The following is an 11912-nucleotide window of genomic DNA, read 5'->3' as shown; positions in this document are numbered from 1 at the left end:
TTATTTAGAAAAATTAGACGCAACCTTCGATATATTTTTTGTATTATTTTTATGAAAGGCCAAATGAAATTTGTTTATTGCTTCTATGTGTAAGTTATTAAGGACAATGACAATTGTAAAACTAAAACTAATACATTATTGTACAATTGTGGATGATAATTATGATGATAGGATTTAATGATAAGACTTAATTATAGAATTTATACATACAACGATAAGCTTAAGCCACGGTCTCGTCCGCTATCCTTCCATTTTCTTTTACTCGCCGACTTTGTTTAAAACTATGTTTGCTACAATCGTGCTATTTATTTTATAATATTATTTATGTATATATAATAACCTTTATATGAATTTCAATGCATTAAATTGTTTGTTTTTGTTTTTTTTTCTTTCTATTTTTAGCATCCAATACAATTGTTCCATATAGTGTTTTTGTATTTCTAATTTTTATATACAACAATACTTAATTTTCGCTTAAAACCTTTGTCCGTGCTTAAATAGAATTTATTTAACGGCTTGGAAAATATTTCAATAATCGATCTCTTAGATTTTGTAACTGCAAATAGATTGCAATGAAATTAATGTTAGTTTGAAACGCTAACAGCTGCTTACCATTTGTTAATTATAAATTAAATTGTTTGTGTTGGCTTTTGTTGGTTTCTGCTCATACATATGTACATATGTATGCTTACACATGGTATTTATGTGTTTTACTTGTTTTCAATTGCTACTTATTTAGTTAAACTTACGATGACCGTATTTGGGAGTTCTGTATTACTTGTAATAAACGTACATATGTACGTATAAGTATATATGTATATATATGTGGTAGGCGTATGTGAATATATACACAAACGAGGATACACACAAACTTTAGTGTGGGCCCATTTATGTATGGCTGAAATATGTTTGTGTGAATATTGTTGTGTGGACGTTTGATCACGTGTGACAGTTCAGCATTAAGTATAAAATGTAAAACTAGTCATTTCAACTTTCTCATGCATTCCAAGGCAGAGTTTAATGCAGCATTAACAGACATAATGCAAAATATGTATTTGCCACACATAAGCCCGTTACGTATGTTGGCTGAAAGTATGCTGTTAAAATTGCGATCGCCAAAATTTTTTTTTTATCAAAATTGCAAACAACAGAGATTTGAATTAAAAAATATTGCATTCATCACTGTTGTAGCAAAATGAAAAAAATAAAAAAAATGAAAAGCAAAAAACAAAATATCAAATTGCTTTATTCTAACTAGTAGCTAACTTAAGTTTATTTAAATGCTATAAGATTATATTAAACTTGAAAAGATGCTAATGCAAAAACACTTTTATTTTTGAAAAAAAAAAAACTCGAAAAAAAATTTTTCAAAAAAAAAATAAAATTTATATTTTGAAAAAAAAACTTATATTTTTCGAAAAAAATAGAAAAACTTTCATGTTGTCCATAAACACTAAATTCTTTAATACTTTAGTGTATAGCAGAATACCGAAGAGCGCCGACAGCATTCAAACATTGCATCCGAATACGTGCGCCATTTCACTAATTATGCCCATTACAACAACATATATTTCTATATATGTATGTATGTATGTGCATACCATTGATTGCCCGCATAAAAGTTAAAAATATAAAATAATATATTTCCAACACTATTGCCGTGTGCTGCTGCATATGAAACAAACGCTTACATTGCAAAATGAGCATATTTTCTAAATTCAGACATATTAGCGCAATAAATTATTATTTTCATGTTTGAATTTTTTTTTACATTTTTCAGGTATACAGGAATTCTGTTAAACAGTTGCTAATCAAAGAAAAATTTTCAATGCAATTAGTTTTACACAACTTTTTCAAGAATAGAAAATTCATATATTTTACATTTATTATACGAAATTATTAAAAATGCTAAGTATTATAAAGCAACAATTGCTACAATTGTTAAAATTCTTCACTCAAACATTTTATTAATATCAAAAAACCAAAAAAAAAAAAATTAAAAAAAAAAATACAAACGTAGCTTCACTAAAAACGAAAGTGAAAGTAAATTAGGCCAGTATTAACGTTGTTTATATACTCGTATGTATGTTTAGTTATTTGCTTATACGCGCGTGCTCTGCAGATTCGCTCAAATACTAAATACGTTCTTCCGGTGTATATTTACATGCGAGATTCTTTATGGTTTTCCATCTCATTACGCATGAGAATTAGCAACTATAAACACTTTTCAAAACACTTTCACTTCCGTGCGCCAAACTATTTTCGCAATAGTTTGTTGTTGTTGTTTACATGTTTCTGAAACAATATTACAACGTAGAGGAACCGCACTGTTTCTAAATGAAATTGATTTGCCTTTACTCCAGCGTAATTAATAATTTAAGTAGTAAATGCGTCAATCGAATTTGCGTGCGTCAATGGGACGCCATAACGCCATAACGCAATATCTATATCTCATGTAGCAATGAAATGATGTGTGAATATTGTTGTTTTCACTGTGTTTTTATTTCATGGCGAAGTTAGTGCCTTGGCCGAACATTAAATTAAAAATTCTCTACGTTTTTATAAAGTTTACTTTTTTTTGTTTTTGTTTTTGTAGAATTTATTCGTTTGTTTTCTTATACGTATGTAGCAGCTTAATGTACGTAAAGTGTGTGAAATATTTTGCAAGCCAACTTATGTATGTATGTGCAGCATGTATATGCCAGTCCTGCCAAGTGTAACGCCTCTTTTAAAACTGTAAAAAAGAATATAAATTTAATGAGCAATGCAACAAGATTTTCGTCTGTTATAAAGAACAATACAATTTCACATTCATTTGGGACTTTGAACGTCAAATAATAATAATAATAAGATACGGAACACAAATTAAATGGAAAGATAACACTGGACTTATGAAATGACGGATATTTCACCTCCACATGCAGTTAGCACTTATGTATCTAAGTAGGACGCTCACATTACAACCTGAAGAGGGTATATTGAATTTGCCACGAAGTTTCTAACACCTAGCAGGAAACGTCGGAGACCCTCTAAAAAATATTTATAAATGATCAGCGTGACGAGCTGAGTGGATTTAGTCATGTCCGTGTGTCTGTCTATATATACGCAAACTAAACGATAAGTTTTTGAGACATCAGTCTGAAATTTTGCACACGTGACCTTTTTCTTAAAAACTAGTTCATTTGTCGCAACCGCCGATATCGGCTCACTATAGCATATAGCTGCCATACAACTTGAACATTCAAGGTTAAGTTTTTTTAAGAAAACTTTTTTATTTGAGGAGATATCCTCACGATATCCAAGGCAACGATACAATTTCCGAAGAAATTCTACAGATCGCTCCACTATAGCATATATGTAGCTGCCAACGGTACAATCTCCAAGAAATTGTACAGATCGGACCGCGAAAGCTTGGGATGGTAACATTTTTTTGGAGTTTTGTGTTTTGAGTTTAACATGCCCTTAACAATAACAAAAAAGTGTTTGTTTAATACATTTCGTTTTTAAATGGGCAATTTAAAAAGCTTACACATTAAAAGCTCTGCAACGAACACTATATTAAGCGGGCATATCCATCGACCAAGCACATTGACTGGACCAAACATTTTTTGATGTTTATTAAGGACATTCTATTAAGCGGACAACTCTATTAACCGGACAGAAAGGCTTGTCTCGCTACCACGACGATCGGGTCTACGTAACCAAAACGAAGTCGGATTTTTAACCGGCCAACGACTGTCAACTCGACAGGATGCTGCGGCCCAAACAACAACAACTACAGCTTGTGCCGGCAGTGTCGTTCATGGGAGATTTCATTGTATTTATATAACTGGCCTACACTCATTTTGGTGCCTAAGATTTTATACCTGATTTTGGATGTATTTTGTGAGTTGATACGAGAAAACAAGTCACATTTTCCATATCAGCTCTTGTTCATAAGAAAAAAGAAAAAAACATCTAGTAGCGGGATACCGACTACTGATGCGCACAGAGCTGCACCAAACCATAAATTTTTTTTTGTAGGCCAGTGTAATTGGTTTATTCACATAAATTGCCAGAAGCCAATATTTGAAACGGCTGACCTCATGCAGGACAGTACCATACAAGCTTACATTATTTAGTGTATGCCAGGGCGTATGAGTGATGCGCGATGCGCTGGCTGGCAAGTGCTTGCATACATAGTATACGGGGAAATTAAAATGAGAATTGTAGGTAAACTAGAGCTGTCAGCTGACATCTAGTAGCGGGAACGTGGTTCATCCTACCTACTATACCGACTGCTGATGCGCACAGAGCTGCACCAAACCAAACAAATTTTTTGTAGGCCAGTTTAATATACATATAATATGTAAAATAGCATGACACTTAAGGCATTGCTAGAACGAAAGTTCTAAATCAGGCTTGCTTTCTTCTTTTTTGTGCCTTAGCATGGCAGTCAGCTAAAACGATTTTAAAAAATTATAAATCGCAACTTATCAAAAAAAAAAAAAAAAATTATGTGTATCCTTGTTTTTGTATCAAACCTTTCATTTGCTGAAGATTCATAATTTGTGACGCCTATCAGATAAATTTTTTAAGCCTTTGCTAGAAAAGGAGTTTTTAACTAAACTGAAACGTGTATGCTTTCCTTATTTGTGTGATATCGTTGTGTTATTACCAATTTTACGTGATGATTGCATTTATCATCGTTGCATATGATGTGATTGCGAATATTTTTGCCCGTAATCGGTGTTTTTACGTACAGAACCCGCAGAGTTGTTGGATGTGGATGCGTATGCGAACGAGGAGTCCGTGTTATTAACTCTGTTTTTATGATAATCCTTATAATTTTTTTGATTAACACTTTGATTATCATCATAGTCATCATCATCATCATCATTCGACTCTCCGAAGAGCTGATTCATATTATTCGATAAGAGTTGCATCTGTAAAATCATTTCAAATGGTTTCAAGCTAATGCCTTACATTTTTTGGTATAACACGCCTGAAAGGCGCTCATAAAATCACCATTACCACAGGGATTAGTTCGTTTCATTGTGTATTTTAGAACACAGGCTAATACATATATGTAATACATACTTAATAATATAATTCCTACACCATTTGCTTTGCATGAAGCAATGATATTTCCTATTTGCTCTTTTAAGTGACCGGTTTTGGTTTCTTCGTTGAAACAGTGAAGGTTAGAATAAATTAGGAACACATACTTGACCCCACACATACTGAAGCCCTATGTTAGTACTGTGATGCTGTTCAATGTGGGAAAACATGGCTTTTTTAGTATTGTAGACCAGTTACAATCAACTTCTAAATGGTTAAGTTAGTTTATGTTTGTGTTGAAATAAATTAGCCCACTTGTCTTATATTTGTATGTATGTACATATGTATGTGCATTTTATTAAGATGTTGTACTTAGTACTTTCATGCTTAACCTCAAAGGAAGAGTATAGCAAAAACGCAAATTTTTAATTGTGAAGACACTTTTTGTACATAATATCAATAGAAAGACGTGAGTGTCCATGAATTGTGTATGATAAATGGTATTTGTGTAGTATAGTAGTAGCAAATGTGTTAATGACCTTCAATACCCATTAATTAATTTCGATTACAATTATACGGTGCTTACCTTGTTGACGTTTTGGCTTTTCGGCGTCACGACAGCTGTTGGTGGCGGATGTGAAAGCAGTGAACCCCCTGTACCGCCTTGTAACATCATTGCCGAATGGAATGAACCACTTCCATTCGATTTAATGCCCTCATTGCTAGCCCGTTTTTTGTCTTTCTCTCGCTCGCGATCCTTGTCACGATCCCGGTCTTTCTTTTTCCCACTACTACTGCTACCACCACTACTACTATGTGACGTGGTTGTCGTTGCATTATTGGGTGTTACGAAGGACGAATAGAAGCCAGCTGCCGTTTGTGTCAGCGCCTGCGCTTGTTGTAAAGTTGTGTGTGTCGAGGAGTCTGTCGCATAGTTTTCCAATTTATCTTTGCTGATTTTAATCTTTAACGCTGGTGCCGGATGCATATTGCTACCGCTATCTGTGGAGCTATTGTTAGCACTGCTCGTACTGTTGTTCACATCACTTATTATACGTTCTTTTGGTATTTTGATTTTTAAACATTCGGCAGTTCCTTCAATTTTATCTTTCGATATTTTAATCTTTACATGTCCGGCACTTTCTGATTCGCTCCGATCACGTTCCTTGTGCTTGTCTTTATCTTTTTTATGCTTTTTACGCTCTTCGCGATCTTTCGACTTATCCTTCTCTTTATGTTTATGCTTGTCTTTTTTCTTTTTCTTTTCTGCTTTATTACTGCCAGCATCATTGATTTCCATAGATGATGGCTCAGTTCCACTACTTTGGCTTGTCGATTTTAGCGACGTCTCAGCCGATGCAACGGTTACATCCGGAGCCGAGGTTAGTACGGATGGTTCGAAAAGTTCAGCTGGTGGTTGCAGACTAAGTGCTCCCAATTGTTCCGTTTTCAAGAGAGCATTGGAAGGGCAAAGACTTTCTTTTAACAAACTCCTCACCATGTCAGGATTAGTTTCTATTCCATTTACCACATGCAGTTTGTTACTATCTCCTGCTTTGGATTCATTATACGAAGACAATGTAGGTTGAGTATCAAGTTTCCGAATTTTATTTTGTTCCTCCTCTTGTTTGTAGGCACCTTCATTGGGACGTTTGATACCGGCATTCATACCTGTAAATTGGAATTTTCGACTTGTGATTTATATTTTGAAAATGTAATGGTTTAAAATGTCGGGAACCCTATAAAAATGTACATAAATAATAAGCGTGACGAGCTGAGTCGAATTAGTCATGTGGACCTGTTTATCTGTATTTAAGCAAACTAGTCCTCAGTTTTGACATCTCGATCTGAAATTTTGCATACATTCTTCTGTCACCAAGATGCTGATTTGCGGGAACAGGCGTTATCGGCTCAATATAGCATATAGATACCAAACCAAAGCCAAATCAAGAACTTGTATAGAAACTTTTTTATATAACAGGATATCTTCACGAAATTTGGCATAAATTACTGTTGTTGTTATAATGGGTACCTAATTCCTTTAGGATGGTAAGGATTAGATAAGCTGTCATCGACGTTATCCAACGGTAGGCCCAAGAAACGTGCTGTTTCGATGGGATCGGACTAAAGGGAGAAGGCTGTCAGATGTGTAGGGTTAGCAGGGCATTCAAACAGGCGACTAGGGTCATGAGGGGACTCATTGGATGCTGGACATATGTTTCATATGTCAGAGGCTATTCTGGAAAAGTATGACTTTAACCTGCTACAGTATACAGAGCGAAGCTGTTCAAGGGTTACTCTCGTTTCTCACGGCAACTCGCACCCTTTGTCTGCAACTATTTTATTTGTGAACGGTATTAAAATTTCAGTGCAACCAAAGTTAACGTTTGTTCTTGTTTCATATACGAAAAGATGTTAGCTCTAGACAAACCTCAAGCACTACTAAATCAATACCTATAGAAGCTAAAGGACATACACAATTTTAAATTGAAAAAGTTATAACTTCTACATCTTTGCTCTACGTCGTCTAACTTGAAAAACTGAATGTCCCAGACTTTCATAACACAAAAATTTAATCGATTAAAACGAGTCAATTCAAGACTCTATAAAAAAGCAGTAATTACGCCAAAGCTTAAGAAAAATGTTGTAGAAAAATGACAGTGGATCCTACCAGTAAGTTCACCGATAATGCTCGAGTCTGATTTCTTTGGCATGCTTATTTTTAAAGACGGTTGTTGTTGTTGTTGTTGCTGTTGTAACTGTTGGTGAAACTGTGTCTGCGAAGTATTTGGTCGTACACTCATAAGCATTGAACTCGTAATATCCATTCCAGGATGTGCTCCGCGGTTACGGTCTTTCTTAGGTGCTGTCGCATTAGCGTCCATACGATCGCGATCGTTTTTCTCTCGCTCTCCTCCCTCCTTGCTAGATGGCATTTTATAATTATATGCATCGCCCACAGCGGCTGTTGACATGTTATTATTAACATAAGTATTTGAAGACATTAACTGTGTTTGTTGCTGTTGCTGTTGTTGACTCCAGTCGGGGCTAAACATAGAGGTCTTTGTTTGGTTAGCGTTCGTTGGCTGTTGCAGCATCGCATGCACTGACGGTAACTGTGTGGAATTGGCCTCTTCGTTGTGTGAACCCTCTGGCGGCCGTGGAATCATATAACCAGCATTCGGATGTGATTGTACATGTGCAGCTGTTTGCTGAACGTCATGCGTGCCAGCGTTGTACACTGATTCTGTTGGAATAGTTGGCTGTTTACCATGCTGTTGAAGGTGGACGGATGCGGGTTTCGATAAATCATGTTTGCCATTGTTACTAGCGCTATTACTACTCTGCCGTACGTGCGGTGGCTGATAACTACCCAATATCGGCACATTACCAGACCCATTGTTAACCCCATAAGAACGTTGACCATGCATTATATTACGTGACATATCTTGACCCATATCCAATTTGCTTTGCAACTGTGACGGGTTGCTACCATATTGTGGCATGGTCGCCATTGAGGAAGTAGGTGGGAATAGTTTATTACTGCTACTACTACTACTACTACTACTGGCGCCTTTTCCAGGTTCGGGCATTTTGCCAGCAGCCTGCTCCTTCTGTATCACTCGATTTGGGTCTTGTTTTTGCGACACCTTATGCCCAGCATGCGATTGCGATGACGCATTATGTGGATATGAACCCACAATGTTACTCTTATCACGAGATTTATGATAGTTCACATCTAATTGATGACCTTGTAAAGTCTGTCGTTGCACACTTTGACCAGGTATACTGCTCAGAGATCGTCCGCTGGATGATGGAAGACCGGATCGTGACGAACTGCCTGGAACCATTGCTTGTTGATGGCCTTGAGACGATTGTGAGTGATCACGTGGGCGGCTAACAACTCCACTAAACGGCGGTTGTTTGTGACTGCTTTTATGGTCTGGAATGATGTATTTAATTAATAAAAATTAGTAGGTATATAATTTGACGTCTGTATCGATATATTGCTAGATATGATATTAAATTTTCTGAAATTAAGGAAAATTATTCCGACTTTTGGTCAACAGAAATAGTACAGTACGAAATAGGAACTTACTTCGTACACTACGCAAAAACGTATTCAAGAGAGTTCTAGAGTACTTTTCTGTTCAACAAAAAGTCTATAGAAGTTAAACAAATCGTTAAGGTGTATACTATTTATGACTAAATGCTGATATTTTAATGAACTCAAACTCACAAAGTAATAAATACAACATATAAAAATATACACATTTGGAAATATAATGAAGTAAACAATAGCAAAGTTGGCCAAACATTACTCTCGCACTGATAGTAAGGACTTAATAGATAAAAAAAAAAAAAAAAATGCAACAATAATATTACCAATTTATTATAAGGAATATTTCCTACTAAACCCGGTTTAAACTTTTTCACTTTCATTGCTAATAATTGACTCAAAACGCCTATTGAAATACCTTTACATTTGTGCTATTGAAAAGAGGGAATAAATGCCATAAGAATTCCTTACCAAGAACATCCGTAGGGGGAAAATTAATTTTCGAATGATGAGACGTCGAATTGTGATGGGAACGGTGTTGGCTGGAATGCAAATCACCTTTACGCGACAACTGCGGCTGTGGTGGTGGTGGCGGCAACAATGCGGAGGATTGCTGAGTGGAATCACCGCTTAAAGAGGTCGTAGCATAAGGCTGATTACTGTTACTACTATTGCTACCAACACTACCATCGTGTGCATACATTTTCATCATATCCCCCATTTTCCACTCTTCGGCTGCACCTTTCTTCTCCTTATTGATTACGCGGTTGCTTGCATTTTGAGCAAGAGCTTTTATTGAGTTCAATTTGGATTTGAGACGCGATGGACTCTTTTCGTAAATTGCTATGAACTCTTCCGTCAATTGCTTTAGAAGATCCATAGTCACAGTTTTATCTACATAATGGAACCAATGTTTGCCTTCCGTTGATTGTGGAATCTGTTTCAATTATATACGCTTTCAACTATTTCTATTGAAATTAGCAAAACTTTCGTATGCTTACCTCCCATCGTGACCACTTACAAGCCAAGTAGATACAGAAACAAGCAACTACAGTCGGTTTGTATTGTAGGCACATAGATGTCAGATGAAGGCTACATAGAAAATTCAAATTTCGGTTTAAAATCAATTGTCACACATGATTTTAGGATTTAACCGTAGTAATAATGGTGTAGCCTTTTGTGTAACATATTAAAAAAATAACAAACCTATTAGAAGCCAGAAAATAAGAAGTCTGTGCTAGGTCCTTGCAGGCTGAAAAGAAAAATTTATAATATTAATATTAAACAAAAAATTATATTCTTTTAAATTGTATTACCTTTAACCAAATGACAAGTTTTTACTACGTGAGTGTGGGGATGGTCAATAGCAACATCAAACCCAAGAGTTTGTAGCAGTACATTTTCATTAAATACCAGCTCTTGCGCTTGTTCTATATAATACGCGTCTGCAGTGGAGGATGTTGACTGGCCAAGGCACTTGTTAGCAGCCTTTATAACATGTTCAAGCTTTCGAGGCTGCTCTTCGACCTTAGCAGCTAAGAATAAACTCGCTGCCGCAATGTTATTGCGATGGAAATGAGTGAAGGAATGGAAGGCATAGAAACGATGCATATACACAATGGCAGTATTTATGCAAAGCTGTGAGCTGTAAGTGCACAACACAAATATATAAGCAACATAGAAATGCACATTTTTTTTTCAAAGGAAAAACATCAATTTGTTTACCAGTTGTAGTTATTAACTTACACCTGCAGACGCTGTCCCATTTCTTGAATAAGATATGCAGTCATTTGGCGATATGAGAGTTCGGCATCTGGATCGATTCCTTGTCGTCGACTTGGTGAGTTCGATAGCTGTTCAGCGCTGAAGTACCAATGTGAATCTTTGTCCTTATCAGAAGGCCCAGGCCCAGCTGAAGCACCGCCACTACTCATTTTGACAAAAAAATTGAATCTCCCGACTGCTATAGAACAGGTATTTAGCTATAATATGTGCCAATGACATAAATGTTTTGCTGTATATCACTACTATTATAGTGAACTTACCAGATGGACGAACTACCTGCGAACGTGAAAACGTAAGCGTATATGTATATTATTAAACGCAAAGCTACTGGGAACAGGGTCAACCAGAGCAAATCCAGATATTCTTAAACTTTCATTTCAAAACTAAGGGTAGAGGCTAAGGAGTTTTGGCTAAAATGCAATTACCATTAACAGGGAAGGGAGTGTGTGTGTGTGTGAGGAGAATAATCATGAACAAAGTCGTCACAACTTCCCCGAATACAATTCAGTGTAATTCCATTTGTATGTGCAATTCCTTCACTTTGCCAATACACAAGTATAAGATTAGCACTTATAAATTCTCGTTATAGAGAAATTTAATATAATTTCAACGAAAATACACTTCACTTTACACTTTTAGCACAATTTAGAAAAATAGGAACGAAAATTTTTTTCACGAAACACGAAAAAGAAATTTTTTTTCACGAAACACAGGGATGCTGAGGCATAATGTTAACAATGATGCCATATTGCGTGTATGCGTTTACATTTACAAACTTATAGGTTTTGGTATTAATTTATTGAAAGACGTGTCTTTTTTAACTCAGGTCAGTAACAGCTTAGTGAAAACTTTGCAATCAAATTGTTTTAATAATGTAGAGATATTGAAAACCTGTCATTTTATACTGTGCACCAACACAATTTTAGAGTTGTAACATACGGCATCATTAAGCATAAAACACATGTCGCCAGAGTTCCAACGCACAAAACTAAATCAGAGTTGCCTAAATTCAAATACAATCTAAAGC

At 35.7% G+C, this 11912-nt stretch overlaps 1 protein-coding gene across 4 annotated transcripts; it reads right to left on the bottom strand.

Moving 5' to 3' along the window:
• Nucleotides 1-366: 366 nt before the first annotated feature.
• LOC126762992 (cyclin-T) lies at nucleotides 367-11580 on the bottom strand. 4 transcript variants are annotated; one of them, XM_050480128.1, is made up of 10 exons: nucleotides 11146-11580; nucleotides 10847-11082; nucleotides 10417-10745; nucleotides 10307-10352; nucleotides 10102-10192; nucleotides 9572-10037; nucleotides 7712-8983; nucleotides 5627-6711; nucleotides 4658-4925; nucleotides 367-2734 (listed from the first exon to the last, which is right to left on the bottom strand). In XM_050480128.1, exons 2-9 carry the CDS (start codon nucleotides 11032-11034, stop codon nucleotides 4683-4685), a joined length of 3720 nt encoding a protein of 1239 aa, XP_050336085.1. In that variant the 5' UTR covers nucleotides 11035-11082; nucleotides 11146-11580; the 3' UTR covers nucleotides 367-2734; nucleotides 4658-4682. The 4 variants fall into 4 exon arrangements, with proteins under 4 accessions (XP_050336085.1, XP_050336086.1, XP_050336087.1 ...); XM_050480129.1 differs by having other exon boundaries at nucleotides 10847-11063; XM_050480130.1 differs by having other exon boundaries at nucleotides 10847-11060.
• Between the last annotated feature and the right edge of the window lie 332 nt (nucleotides 11581-11912).

This window comes from Bactrocera neohumeralis, chromosome 6 (genome assembly GCF_024586455.1).
Source record: "Bactrocera neohumeralis isolate Rockhampton chromosome 6, APGP_CSIRO_Bneo_wtdbg2-racon-allhic-juicebox.fasta_v2, whole genome shotgun sequence".
Lineage (NCBI taxonomy): Eukaryota > Metazoa > Arthropoda > Insecta > Diptera > Tephritidae > Bactrocera > Bactrocera neohumeralis.
This window is presented reverse-complemented; position numbering and strand designations above follow the sequence as displayed.